General features: G+C 42.2%; 1 protein-coding gene across 4 annotated transcripts in view; it reads left to right on the top strand.

Annotated features, from left to right (window-relative positions):
* The window catches only part of LOC137436810 (sodium-coupled neutral amino acid symporter 2), a 112,861-nt gene extending 95,421 nt beyond the window's left edge, over positions 1-17,440 (top strand). For all 4 annotated transcript variants that reach the window (XM_078765906.1, XM_068130935.2, XM_068130934.2 and 1 more), the window contains 6 exons: positions 3,532-3,611; positions 6,970-7,070; positions 8,968-9,092; positions 9,264-9,408; positions 9,541-9,638; positions 14,228-17,440. In XM_078765906.1, coding sequence (XP_078622032.1) covers positions 3,532-3,611; positions 6,970-7,070; positions 8,968-9,092; positions 9,264-9,408; positions 9,541-9,638; positions 14,228-14,311 — 633 coding nt within the window. In that variant the 3' untranslated portion in view covers positions 14,312-17,440. The remainder of the gene's footprint in view (positions 1-3,531; positions 3,612-6,969; positions 7,071-8,967; positions 9,093-9,263; positions 9,409-9,540; positions 9,639-14,227) is intronic.
* Positions 17,441-20,664: the final 3,224 nt, after the last annotated feature.

Below are 20,664 nucleotides of genomic sequence, written 5' to 3'. Positions count from 1 at the left end.
CCCCTGTATGCGTTTGCCTCCTGTGATCCAGCCTCCGTCTTTATTACAATTAAAAAGCCCGCCAAACAACAACTATAATAAATGGACTCATTAGCTCACAGCGCCGCCAGAAACAGCATTTGCCGATCGGCAAGGGAACGACGTCATCCGAACATTCCCGAACATAGACTAGACTCTGCACCCCCAACAACTCGTGACGGGGAGACCACACCCAAAGCTTCATGATTGGTCGGAGTGATGGATGATGGAATAGCGCTCAGTGATTGGGCAGAGTGTCATGTCAGCATGGAACATTCGAGAGCTGAGAGGGAAAAAAGACTGAACAAGAGAGGTTCCGGGCAGTCAGCATCGCGAGAAGTACCTCATGTTGGGATGTTGAGGAGCATGACTCCGCACCATTTGGTGCGCTTCCCGCGCGGTGGTTTGGAGGCAACGAACGTCGACAAGCCATCGGTTGAACTGCAACACTGAGTGCCGGCAGATTACCAAATCATTTTATTTCCTTTTATTTCTCCGTGTCTGTAATTGAGTCCGCATGGAGGGTCTCTCACCTTAGCCTATTACTATTAGTTTTTTTTACCTCAACCTTTTTATTGTCCTTGCATTATTTTCATTAAATGATTATTTGTTGAATTTTACTTTTCTCGTCTTGTTTCGTTTCTTGAGGAAAGAGACTGTTTTTTGTGGGTTCGGATTAACTCAGTGTCAGCCATCCGATCAGGTTACACTTCGAACCTTCCCGTGCGCGCGAAAGATAATCCTGCCAAGTTTGAAATACACCTCGGAGTTAAAGCTCGTTTCGGGCATTTGTCCTCTTGGGGCATTAACCCCGTGGACACAACAATATTGTTACGTTTATAGGGAGGGGGGAGAGGGGGGTTGGTTAGAGAATATGTGAGAACAGATAGAACTGCATAGAGTAGCATGGTCCATGTGCGAGTTGGTAGCCAATCTCAATGTAATAAACAGGGAAACATTCAGCTTAAGAGTTGCCTTGTTTGTGCACCATGTGGAGGGTGGTGCCTTTTTTAAAGTAGCTAGGGATTAAGTTAATTAAATGTGTGTACAAATCACCCTGTGAACAACCTCCCTATAGGATGTTTACTGTTTCTCCAAGTGTCTATGCAGAGAAATGTCTAAATATAACACAGAAGACACGTAGACAAACACTCACACAAATTATATGTTAGGAACTCCCTTCAAATATAGATTCTTCGCTCACTTTGGATTAGGCCAGCATTCTGTAGCTTTGATTTGAATGCACTATACTGCACTGACAAGATAAATGTTAAAGGCACAACTTAGTGCAGCAGATAAACACAAAAATTGTGCATTTTATGAGAAAAGCATGAAATTTTAAACATAGTTAGTGCATACCATAAGGTTTATTTTCAGATGTGGAGGGAAGTCAGATTTTACCTCTGAGAACCGTGAGAGGTCAAATCCAAAATGGCCGCCAGTCCACCGAGTCTAATGTTCAAACGCGCTTAATTTTGGAACCAAATAGTGTAGAAAAACATTATAGGTGTCATTTCCAACTAAATTGGGGATGCCCAGAGGTGAATGATGCTTTCAATGAACTCCTAGGCATGCCAAGTGAGGTCAGTGAAGGCTCAATGTTACTGCTAGACCGATTTGTGGTGCTGATGTACGATAGAACCAGTGAGAGCACGGAAGTGAATGATGCCAGGAAACAGCTCTTCACACAGAAGTGTAGAACTCTAGAGAACATTCCTCCAACCCAGGCAACACTCAAGCAGCACATCAAGCTCACTGCTACCAGGCCAACTGTTGTAACCAGGCATTGGTCATGGATCCAGAGATGCCAGACCCACCTGACTGGGGCTGGACAAAGGAGACAACTGTGTGGCAGCCTCTTTGGACCACTCTTCCTGAAGCATCAAAATCGTGCCATGAATTGATCGACTGTGGCTGTAAGAAAGGGTGCACTGGACGCTGCAAGTGTGCCAAAGTTGCATTCAAGTGCACTGCACTGTGCTTCTGGTCTGGAGACTGTTAGATTTAGATCATTACCAATTTTCATCATTGCACTTGATTTAATGTAAGCTTTGGTGGACATACTTGGTTAACTACAGTTATTTTTTCAGAGGTTATTGCATCATTCCTTGCAGTGTAAACACTTTTTTTTTCATCATTTCTGGTCTTTGGGTGTTCCGTACCTATCCCTCTCCCTGAAAAAATTAAGTTTTAAAAGTTCAAATGAACTTTTTCCAATAGCAGTTCCAACTGCAGTATCATAAAAATAGATATTTAACTTAATTTGACCTTGACCGTGACCTAAATGCATGTCCTTGAGTTCTGGCGATCTCAAAAGTATCACCAAATGAATGGGCATCCCCAATTTAGTTGGAAATGACACCTATAAGCGCGTTTTAACATTAGACCCGGTGGACTGGCGGCCATTTTAGATTTGACCTCTCACGGTCCTCAGAGGTCAAATCTGACTTCCCTCCACATCTGAAAATAAACCTTATGGTATATAATAATAATAACTATGCTAGAAATTTCATGCTTTTCTCAAAAAATGCACAATTTGTTAAAATATGAGAGCTTATATATGAGAAATGAGAAATATGAGAAAATGAAATGAGAAATTCTCCGAATATGAGAAAATATGTACTAACTTGGTTTCTCCGAAGAAACATCGTGCTAATCTTGATGTTTAATTGGGCCTTACGAAGCCGTTGCCTCGTGCTAGTCTGTTTTATGCTCCAGCTTGCCATAGCTCTGCTTCTCTGTTGCTTGACTGTGATTCTCGCATACATTCTCGTACATTCTCGCTGTACGAGAATCATCTTATATCGCAAAAGTCGGTCAATCATAAATGCCATTGTGGCTTACAAGGAAGTGATTACAATGTTAACACTGTATAACAATTGTGGTTTGCACATGTTCTACTCTCTTCCCCCTGTCTGTTTATGCACTGGACTGAAACCCTTCTTTCTCCACCAGAGTAGATAGTCCATAGGTATAGCAGTGTGGTTTGGTTGTAGAGTGGTTACAGCCTTGTTCCGTTTCCCCCATTGGTGTGGGGTTGAGGCTGCGGAGGAATGGCAACCTGTCCAGGAATGGTTCTTAGCCACAGAAACGGTCATGACTTGTCATGAGTATCCCGATGCTCAGTCAAGAGCAGGCCTCCACCCGGTATAGCACTGCCAGCATATAATTTTGGCCAAATGGGCATCTCATGGATGCATCTTGTTGGCCTCGTGTGTTTATACATTGTCTAACAATTGTCCATTTGATTAACAATGATACTGGTAAGATAACATCTGCGTATTACATGCACAAAGGTTGCAGGGGAAAGGGGGAGAGTGAGTATTCCAAAGAAATTTTAGATGGGATGGAAGTTAGAATCGAGAAATGGGAAGGGACTCAACAATGTTCCCATTTTATGGCTTGTGTAATACAAATCTAATATTAAATACACCCGTTCAAAGATATTTTTGTGTAAATGGATTCCAGATGTGTTTACTGATATTGTACCCTCTTCCTACCCCTGGTATGCAGACGATCTATGCAATCCCCATCGCGATATTTGCTTATGTAGCACATCCTGAAGTGCTGCCCATATACAAGGAACTGAAAAAGTGAGTCTCTTCACCACCTACCCGCCTGTGTGCATCTACGCTGGAAGCGGTTGTAAAGTAGTGCAGTTCGTTTGTGATGTGTACCGAAGTGAGATCATGAAGCCTCTCCCTTGTAAACGATGACGGATATTGTTAAATACCCTCAAGTTGGTTTTTCCAATCCGACTTCTGATGATCTTCGAGAAGTGCACATCCTCATTTGTGATTTTCTTTTTGTCCAAGCCCAATGCAATCACGTGTTGTTATAACCACATCATGCCCCATTCTTCTGCGTTCAATCAAAGATGTCTAAATATGATTTCTACTGCATGTACAAGTCAATTCAAAAGCACAAACTGAACAAGCATTCTGAGTATTGCGCTGCATATTTGCCCCTACCAAAGTTCAAAGTGCTATAACTTTGTCAAAAATGATCGAATATGCAAATTTATGCACGGTTGATGCTGGTTTTCAAACTTGATCTGAGGTATGCTGAGACACGTGTGTGTCACGTCTCGCCTCGTTGATAAGCCCGCAAGGTCGCTCCGTGGAGCAGCCTGCATGTATTGCACTGTGTGAATTATATAATTACCAACTCACGGTCTGAGGTACTAGTGATTCAAGAGATATCCATTTAAAAAAAAATATTTTCGTTTAATTAACGATATCTGCCAAACCACGTGCCCTATCGCAAATTCCAAAAGGACATTTTAGTGCTGAACAGATCTGTGAAGTTTCCCCTCGATTGGATCAAAAATGAGGGAGGAGCTCGGTTTTAAAGGTTCATGCTTAAAAACGTCATAACTCTGAAACCATGTGATGCATGACGTCATGCTCGCTGACTTTTTTTGTTCGTCATGGGTATGCGATTCTGCCTGCAAAGTTTGGCCTCGATCTGTTCAGCCGTTGCAGAGAAAAAGGGGTTTTCGTGTTTTCACGGAAAACAATATGGCGGCCGAACCACGTGACCTGTGACGTCATAATTACCATTAAAATATTCTACAGACCGAGTCCATCATATGGTGAAAATGTGATCTCAATCGGTCCTATTATTGCAGAGAAATTGGTTTTTAAAGGAAATTAAAACTTAAAATGGCACTGAATTAAGGATCATCAGAATTACCAAAGTTCAAAGTGCCATAACTTTGTTAAAAATGATCGAAACGTCGTGAAGTTCGAACTTGTTCTGTACCTTATCATGAGGAAACCATGTGCCAAGTTTGAAATCATTAGCATTAAGCGTTTAGAAAAAAAGTCCGGAAAACTGTTCTTTGCGTGACGGACTGACGGACGGAGTGCAAACCTATCGTCCCCTCCGGTGTACACCGGTAGGGGACTAATAAAGGAACTGCTCTCGTTGAAGTGCAAAAGCATCACGAGGTTGAAACTTGTTGTGGCAACGGTTTGATGTATCCACCTCGATCATCTTCTCAATCTCCATAATAATAGCAATTGTGGTTTTCTTTTCTCATTTTCGCTCATTTTTAATGATTAGGACTAGCTGGATAGTCAAGAGGTATGCACACTCGCTGTTGAGTCACCTTCTTCTCTTCTTCTTCCCCTGCCACTCTTGGTTTTCCCAGCATCCTCCACCCCCATAGTCAGCATGTAGTGTTCGACGGGATCCACTAAACTCTCTCTGTCAAGACTAAAGTGTTCAAATGCAGTATCTTCAACCTAGCCTTGTTCCTTCATCAATGGTCTTTCTGAATCCCTGGGAAATCCTGCCTGTCTCTGCTGATGATTCTACCCTTTGCTGCATAATTTCTCATCCTACAGACAGGCAGATAGCAGCTTCTTCCCTCTCTGCAGACCTTGATATAATCATAAGATTGTGCAACTCTTGGAATATGTCTTTCAACCTCAAAATATCCCACAAACTCGCTCTGTCTCGCTGAAAGAACTCTCTTGTAAACCTTCCCATCTACTTCCTAAACAAACCACTTGAAGAGGTCAAATCACTCAAACGTTTGGGCCTCACCATCAGCCATGATCCTTCTTGGGCAGACCATATTTCCAAGATAGCCTCCAAAGCCAGCCTGAGCATCCTATGTCATGCAAGGGCTCGTCTTGGTCAATCGGAACTTTTGATAACCTATAAGGCCTTCATTCAGCCTGCAAGCTGTGTGTCTATCCCTATTACTTTTCATCGCAGACAGGTTGGTGGCACCTTTGTATTTTACCACCTCCTTTTTGGTCTTGCACCCTCTGCCCTCTCATTTTTCTGCAGAGTGCACATGGTCTGCCAGTAACCTTCTTCTTGTTAAACTACCAAAGTCCAGGCTCACTGCTCATCTCCACTCATTTGTAGCCCACCTGGAACGTCGTTCTGGGGAGCTTCTGCAATGGCGCGTCAGTCAGTCCGTAAACACTGGCAACTTCTTCTCTTAAATTGCTGATGGAATTGTGGCCAAACTTGGCACAAATGATATTTGCTATGTTGCAACTCGTTTGTTCACGGCTTGAAAAAAAATCGGGGTCAAAGGGGGTGTACGGGGGTCAAAATGGATCCACGTTTGACCCCCCCCCCCCCCCCCCCCAAATAGGTATTTGCTTTTTTTCTCTGAAACTACACACACGATTTTGATGAAACTTGACCACAACCTTCATCATCCGTGATGTACCAAAGTTTGTTGACGGCATTAAAAACATTAGGCCCTGAGGGTGGTTTTGGGGAGATCGCCCCCAAAAATAGGCATGTGCTTTCTTCTCAGAAACTACGCACACAATTCAGATGAAACTTGACCACAACATTCATCACCCGTGATGTACCAAAGTTTGTTCACGGCATTAGAAAAATCGGGATCTAAGGAGGTCTACGGTGGCAGATGGTTGGGGTAGGGGAGGGGGGTTGCCCCCCAAAATACGTATTTTTGCGTTTGTTTGCTTGAAGTCTTATGATTACGTTCGTATGATTATACCTGCTGCCCTGTCTTCTAGCGACCATTGAAATTGGTTTAAAATACCGTGATACTGTTTAAAATACCTTTAATCTGTAGTATACTGCTTTATTCTACCAGGTGTCTAGTAGCCCAGAAGTATTGCCCCTATTTTTCTCTTTTCTCTCACTGTGGAACCAATTTCCCCAGTCTGTGCAGTCCCCACATATTCTTCCCAGTGCTCATATCCATACTCATGATCTCTTCCACCCCCAAATGATCCCCTTCCCTCACCTGATTATTTTTTAGTTGTCGGTTGATTTGTTCCTTTTCTGTTGAATCCTTGCTTTTCTCTTCCTCTTGCTGTGTTGCATGTTGTGTGCAGATTGTTCAACCCCATGTTCTTCTTTGCATGGGAGGATATAGTGCATGATAACTTCTCCACCTGATGCTGATGCATATCACCCGTTTTATTTTTCCTTAAATCCCACCCTGCACAGTGCTTCAAAGAAGAGGATGTTGCATGTCTCATATGTGTCCATGATTACCATGTTCATCATGTACATCCTCACTGCAATCTTTGGTTATCTGACATTTTATGGTGAGTTTCAAACCTGACTGTAATTTTAAATATGATATAATGTCGTGTGGACGGCCACCACCCAAAAGTGCTCCTTCACTTAACTAGACTAAATGGCTTAAGAGGTGCATGTGCACACCTCAAGGCTATCCTGTGAGAGAGATACAGTGCATTCAGAAAGTATTCAGACCCCTTCACTTTTTTCACATTTTGTTATGTTGCAGCCTTATGCTGAAATCGTTTAAATTCATTTTTCCCTCATCAATCTACACTCAATACCCCATAATGACAAAGAGAAAACAGGATTTTAGAAAGTTTTGCAAATTTATTAAAAAGAAAAAACTGAAATATCACATTGACATAAGTATTCATACCCTTAACTCAGTACTTAGTTGAAGCACCTTTGGCAGCGATTACAGCCTCGAGTCTTCTTGGGTATAACGCGACGACAAGCTTTGCACACCTGGATTTGGGGATTTTCTGCCATTCTTCTCTGCAGATCCTCTCAAGCTCTGTCAGGTTGGATGGGGACCGTCGATGGACAGCCATTTTCAGGTCTCTCGAGAGATGTTCGATTGGGTTCAAGTCAGGGCTCTGGCTGGGCCACTCAAGGACCTTCACAGAGTTGTCCGTAAGCCACTCCTGCATTGTCTTGGCTGTGTGCTTGGGGTCATTGTCCTGTTGGAAGGTGAACCTTCGGCCCAGTCTGAGGTCCGGAGCGCTCTGTTTCAGGTTTTCATGAAGGATATCTCTGTACTTTGCTCCGTTTATTGTTCCCTCAACCCTGACCCGTCCCCCAGTCCCTGCTGCTGAAAAACACCCCCACAGCATGATGCTGCCACCACCATCCATGCTTCACCGTTGGGATGGTATTGGGCAGGTGATGAGCGGTGCCTGGTTTGATCCAGACATGATGCTTAGAATTGAGGCCAAACAGTTCAATCTTGGTTTCATCAGACCATAGAATCTCGTTTCTCACAGTCAGAGTCCTTTAGGTGCTTTTTTGCAAACTCCAAGCGGGCTTTCAAGTGTCTTTCACTGAGGAGAGGCTTCCGTCTGGCCATTCTGCCATAAAGCCCAGATTGGTGGAGTGTTGCAGTGATGGTTGTCCTTCTGGAAGTTTCTCCCATCTCCACACAGGATCTCTGGAGCTCAGCCAGAGTGACCATCGGGTGCTTGGTCACCTCTCTTACCAAGGCCCTTCTCCCCCAATTGCACAGTTTGGGTGGGCGGCCAGCTCTAGGAAGAGTCCTGGTTGTTCCAAACTTCTTCCATTTAAGAATTATGGAGGCCACTGTGCTCTTGGGAACCTTCAATGCAGCAGAATTTTTTTTGTAGGCTTCCCCAGATCTGTGCCTCGACACAATCCTGTCTCTGAGCTCTGCAGGCAGTTCCTTCGACCTCATGGCTTGGTTTTTGCTCTGATATGCATTGTCAGCTGTGAGACCTTATATAGACAGGTGTGTGCCTTTCCAAATCATGTCCAATCAATTGAATTTACCACAGGTGGACTCCAATCAAGGTGTAGAAACATCTCAAAGATGATCAAGAGAAATGGGAGGCACCTGAGCTAAATTTCAAGTGTCATACCAAAGGGTCTGAATACTTATGTCAATGTGATATTTCAGTTTTTTATTTTTAATAAATTTGCAAAACTTTCTAAAATCCTGTTTTCTCTTTGTCATTATGGGGTATTGAGTGTGGATTACTGAGGGGGAAAAAAGTGAATTTAAACGATTTCAGCATAAGGCTGCAACATAACAAAATGTGAAAAAAGTGAAGGGGTATGAATACTTTCTGAATGCACTGTATATCTACATATATATATATGAATATAAATATATATATATATATATACCTTTAGTAATCGGGTCCTCTTTAATGACATTTTACTCCCCAACTTGATTGTGTTGAACAGCCGGTGTGGAAGACGAAATGCTGCACACATACTTACTCGTGCAGGGCTTCGATACCGCAATTGTGCTTGTACGAATTGCGGTGATAATCGCCGTGACCCTCACAGTTCCAGTCGTGCTCTTCCCGGTGAGTCGCACCCTTGTCCTTTGTTTCGACTCACCGCTTCTTCACCACCATCCCCATTCCTTTAATTTTGTTGATTGCATTCTTCACTCCAGTTAACTTTGTATTTGGGCTACTGCAGCATTTTAAAAATGCAACTCAACTTCTCTCCTTTTCCTTCCCTTCCCAATTCAGATGCGCTCCTCTTTGGAGGAAATATTCCTGCCGAACCGAGAGTTCAACTGGTTTCGTCATATAGTTATTGCAGTGCTGCTTATTGGCTTTGACGTTCTCCTCGTCATCTTTGTCCCCAGAATAAAGGACATCTTTGGCCCTGTCGGTCTGTTTAACAAATCCCCCACTCTTGTCATTTTAGCTTCTGTATTTAACACGGCGTTTGCAATGTCCATATATTATTGAAATAAGGGATTGGTCATAACATGTTTGTATTTCTTCTTCTTGGTGTTTTCAGGTGCGACTGCTGGATCTCTTCTTATCTTTATCTTGCCATCTGCGTTCTTCCTCAAGCTTGTGCCAAAACACAAGCATAGTGGACTATTCAGAATAGGGGTGAGTAACCCACCCATGTATTTATTCCTCTTGCAACCTCATTTGCTGCTCTGTTTTTCTAAAACACACACACGCCACTACTTGCGACCAAATACTTGTAAGTTGATTCATTTTTTTCTGCTCTGCTTTTTAAGAGCAAAGTGCATCAAGTGTGTTTTCCGTTGCCCTAAATTGTCCCCATGGTCATTGCACGTGGTAATTTAAGATTGACACCCAATCACTTAAAACCAGCATTCTTTACTTACTTGGATTTACTTGGATGTGGACGCTGGAAGCGATGCTCATTTGCCCCTCGTTACTTTGCTGATGCATGTATTCCTCTGGTAGGGTTGGTACTTCATTGGATGATTTGCTCAGTGTACTTCCAGTGCTGACTTGAACTGGTGACCGTTTTTGCATTGACTGCTCTTTCAGGAAGTGATTTTCAGATGTTGATGCTTCTGACTGAGAATGCATATTGCCACCGTCTGGTTCTACAATGGTATTTCTTACATTTTCACTCGGTGACCTCTGGTTCTCGACCCCTCATTCATCTTGAAGAATTTCATAATTTCTTGACCTCTAGGTTATCAAACTTCTTGCCAATCTTGAAGACCTGGATGAGTTCTGCCCTTTGTCTTCTACAAGCTAGTGTTGGTAATTTCAGGGCTATCAGTCTGTCTGGGTATTCCAGATGTCGTAAATCAGCTATTAGTCGAGTAGTTCTTTGTTGTACTTTCTCCATCAGGTCCTCGTCTTTCTTGTATGTAGGGTACCATACAGAGTTGCAGTATTCTAATGTAGGGCTCACAATGGTCTTGTAGAGTTGAAGAATTCCTTTCTGATTTAGAGCTGAGAAAGATCTTTTAATGATTCCCAGCTTCATGTTAGCTCTCTTGGTTATGTCAGCAGCATGAGTACTGAAGGTTAGACGACTATAAAATACAATGCCCAGGTCTTTTTCCTCTTTCCCCTCCTTGACTTCCTTCTGACCTGAATCATCTAACATCGAGTATGTGTATCTATGATTCTTCCTCCCATTGTGGACTACTTTACATTTTTTATTGAACAGTAATTGCCACTTTCTAGACCATTCAGCGGCAGCATCCACATCTCTTTGAAGGGTTTCAGCATCATCTTGACAGTCAACAACTCTGTATAGCTTCGTGTCGTCGGGAAAGAGCTTCAAATTTGAGTCGACATCCTCTTGCAGATTGTTGAAGGAGGAAGAACAATATTGGTCCCAGTATACTTCCTTGTGGAATGCTGCTCGGAACATCCACACTGTGCAATAACTCTCCTCTCACTTCAACTTTGTGATCGTCCAGTCAAGTACTCCCATCCAATTTAGTGGACATCCCTCAATTCCATATGACTCAAGGTTACGAAGTAGGCGGTGGTGTGGCACACTGTCGAAGGCCTTTCATTAATCTAAGTAAATGCAGTCAATATTGTGTCCCTCGTCAACATCTCTTGTCCATTCCTCAATAACCTCTAGTAGTTGGGTTGCACTAGATCTTCCACTGCGAAATCCATGCTGCTCTGTACTTAACAAAGCTGTACTGTACTGTGTAACACAAATTGGAACATAAATCAGAAAACAAACCTGCCGTTGTACAGTACTTTGTCTCTGAATTTATCCTGATCACACATTCACAAAGAGTGAGAATTTTTTAAAATATGTCTGGCAGTGAAACAAAATTGGAAATCATTCCACACAGGAAGCATTGTTTTTAAGGACGTCATAAAGGACAAACAGGCACAAGTAACTATTGTTGGATAAAGTGACATAATGGACACTCAGTCAAATATTTATTTTAGTTTTATTTTTTTGTATACAATATCAAGGCTCGTGTAAGAGCTAACTCATTAAATACAAAAAACATAAACAGACACATAAAACATATAATAAAGGGAGCAGGAGACAAGATGGGGAGAGAGAGGGAAGCACACACGCACAACAGTAGAGAACAGGGACATCGGTAGTTCTGTGGGAGGGAGAGGGGCTGGTAGGGGTGGGTGGGAGGGGGGGGGGGTACACTGTATAAAGCAAATTAACACTACTAGGAATTTCAGGAATGAAGTCGGAGATTGAAAGAGGTGGATTTGGGGTATATTAACAGGGGTAGAAAAGATCAAGGTTTTGGATGGGGGAAGACGAGATGGCGGAAAATTCCAAAATTAATTTATTTGCACAACGTTTAAAAATCTTTATTTAATTTAAAGTGAATCATATATTTCAACACTGTAAAACATAAATTGCCTTCTCGTCACTTTCAAGAGCCTCCAGTTTTGCAATACTTTGACATGTTAAATAAGGTGGTGTATAAAACACTGCATCAATGGTGGTAAACTTCCGGATTTTTTAAAAACAAACTTTAAAATCTTTATTTTCCTTAAATTGAAGAATATACCAGGACACAGTGCAGGGTAACGTGTTCTATGAACTCTCTAGTTCCCGTCTGTGTTCCTCTATTTACCTCCGCCACCAAAGGTGGATGGACGTTATGTTTTCACCCCTGGCTGTCTGTTTGTTACTTGCCAAAAAAAAACAAAAAACATTTTGACAAGTATTTTTTATCACTCCGGTTTGTATGTGTGTGTTTGTCTGTCCACTCACTTACACTTGCCTACAGGTCACAATTTTAAACCAATCTTCACGAAACTTCACCAAATGGGAGAGTTTGTGGTGCGACAAACTCCTATATATTTAAGATCAAAAGGTCAACATAGGCAAAAGGTCAACCACTTTTTTAAAATTTCTAAAATCCTCAATTTTAATCCGAAAGACTTGAAATTTGAATAGGATTTACATATCGGCTAACTGAATTCAACCACCAACTATTTTTGAGATCAGCGTAGGCCAAAAGGTCAACACAGGCCATAGGTCCACAGGCCTCTACTCTCTGTCGCTCCATTCTTAATCCCTCAGATCGGCAGTCTGCAGCCTCCTCACTCTCTGCAGACTTGGACAAACAAGTGGAACATGTCTTTCAATCCTGACAAATCTCACACTCTTACGATGTCTCTCCGAAAAGACTGACTGGAAAACCCTCCCATCCACTTTCTGAATAATCCTCTCCAAGAAGTTCTGTCACTCAAGCTTTTGGGTCTCACTATCTGCCATGATCTTTCCTGGGAAAACCACATTTCAAATCTGGCCTCCAAAGCCAGTCGCCAACTGGGCATCTTCCGTCGTGCGGTCCTTCCTTGGCACACCTGAGCTCCTCACCACATACAAGGCTTTCATCCACAGCTCAATGGAATACTGCTCTCCCCTCTGGGCTGGTGCTCCTGCCTCACACCTAGCTCGTCTTCACGCTGTTGAAACCAAAGCATTCAGAATCATTGGAATCTCCCGCGATGAAGCTAACTCCAAGGGCCTCTCACTCACTCACCGCAGGCAGGTTGGTGGTCTTTCCGTCTTCTACCGACTCCTCTCTGGCCTTGCCCCCCCAGCTCTCTCTGGGCTCTGTCCCGCAAATATTCCTTCAGGTCACACAACATCTGCCTGCAACCCTCTTATGGTTAAACTGCCAAAATCAAGACTCTCTGCTCACCTTCACTCCTTCATTCCTCTTTTCTCCCGCCTCTGGAACAAACTCCCTCACTCTCTTCAATCCCACTCCACCCTCCAGGTCTTTAAAACAGCTGTTCACCACCATCTCTTATCTTCCCCCATCCAAAACCTTGATCTTTTCTACCCCCACTAATTTCACCCCAATTCCACTTTTTTGAAATACCAACTTCTGTCCTGGAAGTCCTTGGTGTCCTTGTGTTTTATACTTCTCCCTCCCCCCCCCACCCCCCTTCCCATGCCTCCTCCCCCCAAGCCCTCTCCCTTCCACACATCTCCCTGCTCTCAAATGTTGTTTGTGTGCTTCCCCTTCTCTCCTCATCTTGTCTTCCACTCCCTCTTTTTATATATTTTGTTTGTCTGGTTGATTTGTTTGTGAAGTAAATGTTAGCTCTTTCACGAGCCTCGATTCAGTATACAAAAAAAAAGAAAAAAAAAAAGGTCAACTGCTTTTTTGAAATTTCTAAAATCCTCAATTTTCATCCGATTGACTTGAAAAGGATTTACATATCGGCACACCAACTATTTTTCAACCACCAACTATTTTTGAGCTCAGCATAGGTCAAAAGGTCAACATAGGCCAAAAGGTCAACATAGGCCAAATTTCTAAAATTGTCAATTTTCATCCAATCAACTTAAAATTTCAAGACGATTTGCGTGTCAGGTCACTGAATTCAACCAACAATTATTTTTGGGGTCAAAAGGATGCTCTCCTGAGTGCCATTCTACTTTGTTCTCTTTTGCCAAGTGTCGCTCTACGAGTGATTTTTCATTTATTTGTCTGTCTGTCCGTTTGTGAACAAAATATCTCAAAAAGTTGTCGACTGATTTGGACGAAACTTGGCGGACAGGTTGTGTGTGCGACAAAGAATCGATTCAATTTTGGTGAAGATCTGGCTCTGGATCCGGTTAGTTGAATTTTTTTAAGTGATTCTTCACCATTGAGTGATGTGGCCAACCAGGCAGAGGTATGCTCTCTACTGAGTGCTGTTCCAGTTTATTGGTCTTTCAATAACTCATTTCTTGTTTGCAGGTCATGTGTTTCCTCATCGTCGGGTTCACGATTCTTATTTTCAACAATGGCATCATCTTCGCAAGCTGGATCAAAGGGGAGTAGGAAGCAGAACAAGTGAACGTTCATGTAGTTAAGAATGCATTTATACTTGAAGACAAACACCCTCGTGTGGCGTGCATTGCTCCCCGGCGTGTATTCTCTGCACAAAGTTCAACTTCCACGTGTCCCTGCTCTATTTGGATCGGAAAAAGAAGCCTTTCGGTCATCTGCAGTGCTTCCAATTCCATGGGATGTTATGCCCCTTCCTTTTAAAAGTGCATTTCAGCTATTTATGTCTGTTAAATTCCCACGCTTGGTGAAAGATCAGGAAAGGGCCAAAAAACCAATGTTGTATATGGTGAGTAATTGAGCCTCGGATCTGTTACCATTTAAAATTCGGGTTAAAAGTTTTTTTTTTTCTTTTTTTTTAGATATCGCGTCCTTTTTATTTTTGGTAACATCTGTTTGTGTTGTTTGTTCCTTTTATTTTTATGCAACATTTGTATTTGCTATATGTATGCTTCCTTATTGGCATCATCTGTACATGCTCTTCTTCTTCGCTAATGGATTGCATTCTCTCATTTTAGTTTTGCAATGTCTATATGCACTATTCTTCTATCTCTCCCTCTCTCCCTCTCTCTCTCCTCCGTGTGAAGTGCTCATTAGGTAACGAAGCGTGTCTTAATGCCATTTGTTTGCAGGAAGTTTTTTTGCTTTCAACCATTTGGCTTAAGGTTAAAAGTGGGCCCATTAAGGATGAATGAATGAACTGAAAATTTGGCAGCTTTTTATTATTATTATTATTGTTATTATATTACTATTATAAAAAGTTATTTTAAATACCTTTGCTGATGGATTCTTGGGAAACACATTTTCTGTTTTTAGCTTCTAAACCAAGACTGCTGCTAACCGTCATGAATTGACTATCTCTTGAAAATGGCGTTGCCACACCGAGACGTAATCCCAAAAATTTAAACGCGTGTCTTGACATTCATCTGGCAATACATCCCTGTTCTTTTGCGGTAGCAATGCAAAGCTTTAGACTTAAAAAAATAAATAAAAGAGAACGCAGAGCTTTACAGCTGCTTCCACTGTGACCTGATGCATGCGAGTACTTGGTATTATTTGTGGGATTGCAAAATGTTCCCGCATTTTGTCAAAGGTTTGGGTAAGGAGTGCGGATTGCAAGTCCATTTGTCGTAGCCCTCGTATGAATGATAAGAACGTTGACACAATTTTAAACTAGAACGGCACTCAGTAGAGAGCAAACCTCCGCCTCATTGGCCATATCACTCAATGGTGAAGAATCTCTTAAAAAATTATACTAGCTGGATCCGGATCCGGATCTTCACCAAAATTGAATTGATTAGTCCTCGTCACACACACAACCTGTCCAACAAGTTTCGTCCAAATACATCCATCACTTTTTGAGATATCCTGATATGTATCGTTTTTGGCCCTATCTCCCAATGGTGAAGAATCACTTAAAAAATTATAGTAGCCGGATCCGAATCTTCACCAAAATCTAATAATTTCGTCCTTGTCACATACGCTTCATCTCTGCCAAATTCCGTCCGAATCCGTCCACAACCTTTTGAGATATTTTGTTCATAAACGGACAGACAGACAAACAGGGGTGAAAACAACCTCCATAAACCTTTTGTGGCGGAGGTAAACATAACGCGATAACTCGACCCTTCATATTTCCTTGAATGAAAGTAATCATTTCAGCGTTACCCATGTTGTTGTACAAAACACAGTAAAACATTTTTTTTTCGTCTTCCGTTAAGTATGTCCGATATAATCGTTAACGTACCGTACTTGAGATCGTCGGTGCTGCCGAAGCGGTTTCTATGCAATTCATAATTACGACATCACAGGTCACGTGGTACAGACGCAATCTTGGAAAAACTTCGCGCCTCTACATCTCTGAAACCGCTCCATGGAAAAAGTTGAAGCATGGCTCATTGATCGTCAAGTACTCCTCATGGGGAATAACATGTTAATGATGTCATCGGTGCCTTTATGACGTCATAATTCGACAAGTACACGTTGAAATTTATTGAAAGTGATCGACACAATTATATTAAAGAATATAAATGTATGATGTCATCGCTCACGTGGTCTGGCAGCCATATTGGATCAAAGAAACAAAAAACCCTTCAAAAACAGAAGAGTTGGCTCGCACCAAGTTGACTGCGCAGGATACGTTTTCTATGAATACCATCTAGTTTTAAGAGATGGATTTGAGTGCATAACGGTAGGTGACATTCCAATGAAAAGCCGCTTTTATAGACTTGAAAACAGCGAATTATGCAACATCAGTCTGCTTTGCTACTTCATTGTAGATAGCTGTAGAAAGGTACGATGGAAACAACACAGCAAACGAAATGCTGCTTTAATATTATTATTTTTTCTTTTTGTTTCCAAAAGTGGATTGGAAGTCGTGATGCTTTGATCGAAATGCCCCCAAAACGATGGAACAGAATGTTGTTGTTTTTTTACGCTTCATGTATCCACACAATTGCAAATGTGTTCTGAGTGTGAAGCACACTTCACATTACATGGGTTGAACTTCGTGTAGGCCTTTGTGTTTCAAATTCGATTTTATCAGCAAAGGATTAGGTTTGATAAGTAACACGAATAAACGGATGTATTATGTTCTTTTTGAACGCGTTTAAGTATTCGGTACAAGTGTTCAAGTCGTGCAAACCTGGAGTGGGAGCCATCACGGAAATCACACTCTTCCCTGTAACGATCCCGAATGCTTGGTTTGAGTGAGAATGTTGTGTGCATGTGGGACTTGTGACTAGTACTCTATGTTGACGATTTCACTGGGATTTCGGTTTTCTAAAGAAACCGTTACACCCCCACAGGATTCTGGCATTTCAGATTTGAAACTCACGAGCAGGAAAAAGCTGGGATGGCCAGGCCATTCCGGTTGTCTTTGCTACACTTAGGCCTACCGGTTAGCGCAGTTACCACCCAATCCACTGAAGGTTCACGTCGTTAACACAAATTGGATATTACCATCTGCATAACGGAATGATTTCTGCAATGTTCAGCCAATAGGAACAAAACGGTATTATACTTTGGCTGCATATTTATTTGACAGTATCATTAAATGATTGGAAAGTGTTGCTTTTACTTTTTTGTTGTTGAAGGAATTGAAATAAAAGCATAACGATGTTTCCAGAAGTGTCTTCGATGTTGGGTGGATGTGCAAGTCGAAGTGGATGACAGTAAGGATACTCACTTGGAAAGGCAAGGAGGATGACGTTAAAACAAACAAGAGGGAGAAATGCTTTGCAATGCTGATATTTTCTAAGTCCAAAAAGCACATAACTAATAAATTGACGAAACGCCCTGAAAAGATATAAGAAAAGCCATGTACCAAGTTTCAGTTGAATATGTATACGGTACGGGGGAAAAACTCGGAAAAACCACAGGAGGGATGGACGGATGGACAGACAGAGAGCAAACCTATAGCCCCCTCTGGTTGAAACCGGTAGGGGGATAATAACCATTCCTTTCATACCGTGAGGTGCATAGGGCTGCCGAGGGACTTACATTGGCTAAGGAGTACACTCCTGGACAGGTTTCTGCTACGGCATCCAAGAGTGACACCAGATCGGAAGAGGTGCCGGTGGACGATTCTGCACTTCAGAGAAGACACATACACCAATGCCGCTGTCATTTGCTGTCGTCTTGTTTGCCAAAAGTGTAAAATCCAGTGCCTGGGTTCATTCATATACAGTGCACGGTTGCGGCCATCATCGGTGCCTGCTGATGCATTGCCCTCTGGTGGTTAGGGCAGGAATTTGGCCATGGTGCTAGCTATAGTTCACCTACTCTTCGTGAAAGACACTGGGATCTTTAACGTCCACCAAGTAATGCTGGCAGATGGGACGCCAATTTATTGTCCATCGGAGGGACGGCACACACACTGATGAATCAGCTAGCCTTTGAAACACCAGGATGACAGTTTTCAGCTGGGTCGGGATTCAAACCAGGGCTAGACAGCTTGGAGGCGTGTGTGCGTCACCTCTAGGCCATCCTGCCAGCCCTCTGGCCTGGGCTACGTTATCTAAATGTATCAAAGCCCTGTGTATTTACTTCTGTCATGCAGGAAGTAACCTCACATTCTCGGAAGCGACGTTGAAATTCGTCACTGAAAGGGAGCACACACAATATCAGTGTACACAGGTTTGTCACCATTCACCATTTTGTTTTCACTCAGGAAAGGTGAATTTCTGCCGTCCAAAACGTTTATTACACGCCCCTGGAGTTTGGTTGATTACATGACTATTCTTGGTTGTTTTCACAACTATAATGCTAGAGGTGATACACGTCAGCAATTTATCTTTTCAGTAAAAATATATACGGGTGAGTAAATTGGGTCCATTTTTTTAATGGACTTTACATTAGTGCTAACAATAACCAATATACTATTATAGCTAGTTAAGGACGCAGCCAGGTGATGGTGCTGCCGTGAGCAGTGAATGATCAGTTTACGAACAGAACATCAACTGTTACATCGCCCACAACCACCACGAATGAAGGGAAACTGACTGAAATACATTATTAATGGGCAGGAGAAAATCGCAGCCATTTTCTAAATAAATTGCTGAAAGGAATAGTGAATGGTTTTATTCTTTGTTTGTTTACACATTTTCATGGTTTGAAATGATCCACTTCATTTATAGCAACTGGTATGCAGAAAATTACAACGTAGTACATTTACCAATGTAAATCAGAATGTGATGCCATTCCAATGAGAGGTTTTATACAATTAGACTAAATGCAAAATAACACCAGAAGACTGTTCCTTTCCCATTTTCACGATTTCGAGCACAGTGCCGTAACGTGAGAACAGTGAGCAGAATAGTTCTGTTAAACGTTGAAATTGTAAGTCTTACACCGAGGGAATAAGAGAATAAGGGAATAATATACAAAAAAAACAATGCATTCCGAGGTTCTTTCTACTTGGCGAGAAGAGGTGGAGGAGGCGGTCTGACTTAACCAAGTACACAGAACAGCGTGTGTAGGACTAGCGGAGTATGGGAAAAGCACAACAGACTATCGAATGAGATTTGTACACAAGTAAGAAAACAAGTCAGAAAAGGTATCCTTAATTCATTGAGCAACAAACTTCCAAAAGCAGGTGCAAGTGCAGGATACTACACAGGAAAGCGAAACAGAAACAGATACAGCCACAATGATCGCAAAGATGAAAAAAGAAAGCTACAAAGAAATATCAGCAGATATACTATGACAAATTGAAGAATGACGAAAGAGCAGGAAGAGTGAAAAAAAGAGCTTGAGAGAACATGGATTGACAATGAAGGCTCATTGAAATGGCTTGGAAGAGGTCAAGTTAATTGGGATGGAGGAGTCATCATAAATGCCCAAGACCAGAGACAATACACTATTGGCTATGAGAAATGGCGGGATTGAGCCAATCGGGCAAAATGCAGGTATTGTGGGGTAGAAACAGAAAGTACCAGTCACCTCCTTTCAGGATGTAAAAAACCTCATGTCGGAACAGTTGTACACAGAAAGACATGACAGCGTCTGTAGAGTAATCCGCTGGCATGGCACATGTGTAAACATTTCTACATTCCGGTTCCAAAACAATCATGGAAACACAAATCAAATCTGGTTCCTAGGAAATGAACATATAGTGTTCACGCAAGACAGGATGATCCCATCAAGTGTGGACATTGCAGGCAGAGCATTGCGACTGAATATAGTGATTAAACACAAAAAGGAAAAGACGGCATTGTCTATTGAAGTTTCGGTTCCCAATGACTTTGGACTAAATGCTTCAGAAACCAAGAAAATGCTCAAATACCAGGAGGTGAAAATGAGGTCAAGAGGTTTTGGAAATTGAAGAGAGCTGAAATTGTACCAGTCATAGTCGGAGCAACAGGAATAATCAAGGAAAACCCTTACTGAGCACTTAAAAAGCATTCCGGGGAATATCACGACAAACCGACCTCGGAAGGATGACAGGCTGAGTCAACCCCACATGGTATTAATTTTCTGGTTCATGAATTTTCAAAGTTTCACAATCTGGTTCATGAATAATGATCCTTTACCGAAAAAGGAGGTGGAGATTTTGAGTTCTAGGAGAACTTCCCACATCCTAAAAAAAACCCACATATGGAGATAAGAACCCAAGGGAATGTTTTTGTGACGTGGACACTCAATGTTCTTTGATCAAAAGAAACTTCGGAGACAACTCGGCAATATTTCGGGAGGGGATTATCCTCGTGTCCCCTCCTCCGAACACGAGGATAATCCCCTCCCGAAATATTGCCGAGTTGTCTCCGAAGTTTCTTTTGATCAAAGAACATTGAGTGTCCACGTCACAAAAACATTCCCTTGGGTCCTTTCCTTGTTGACAGTCACTG

This window comes from Myxine glutinosa, chromosome 11, assembly GCF_964187855.1.
Source record: "Myxine glutinosa chromosome 11, kmMyxGlut1.1, whole genome shotgun sequence".
NCBI classification, from domain to species: domain Eukaryota; kingdom Metazoa; phylum Chordata; class Myxini; order Myxiniformes; family Myxinidae; genus Myxine; species Myxine glutinosa.
The sequence above is the reverse complement of the archived record's forward strand: the minus strand, read 5'-3'. Positions and strand labels throughout refer to the sequence as shown.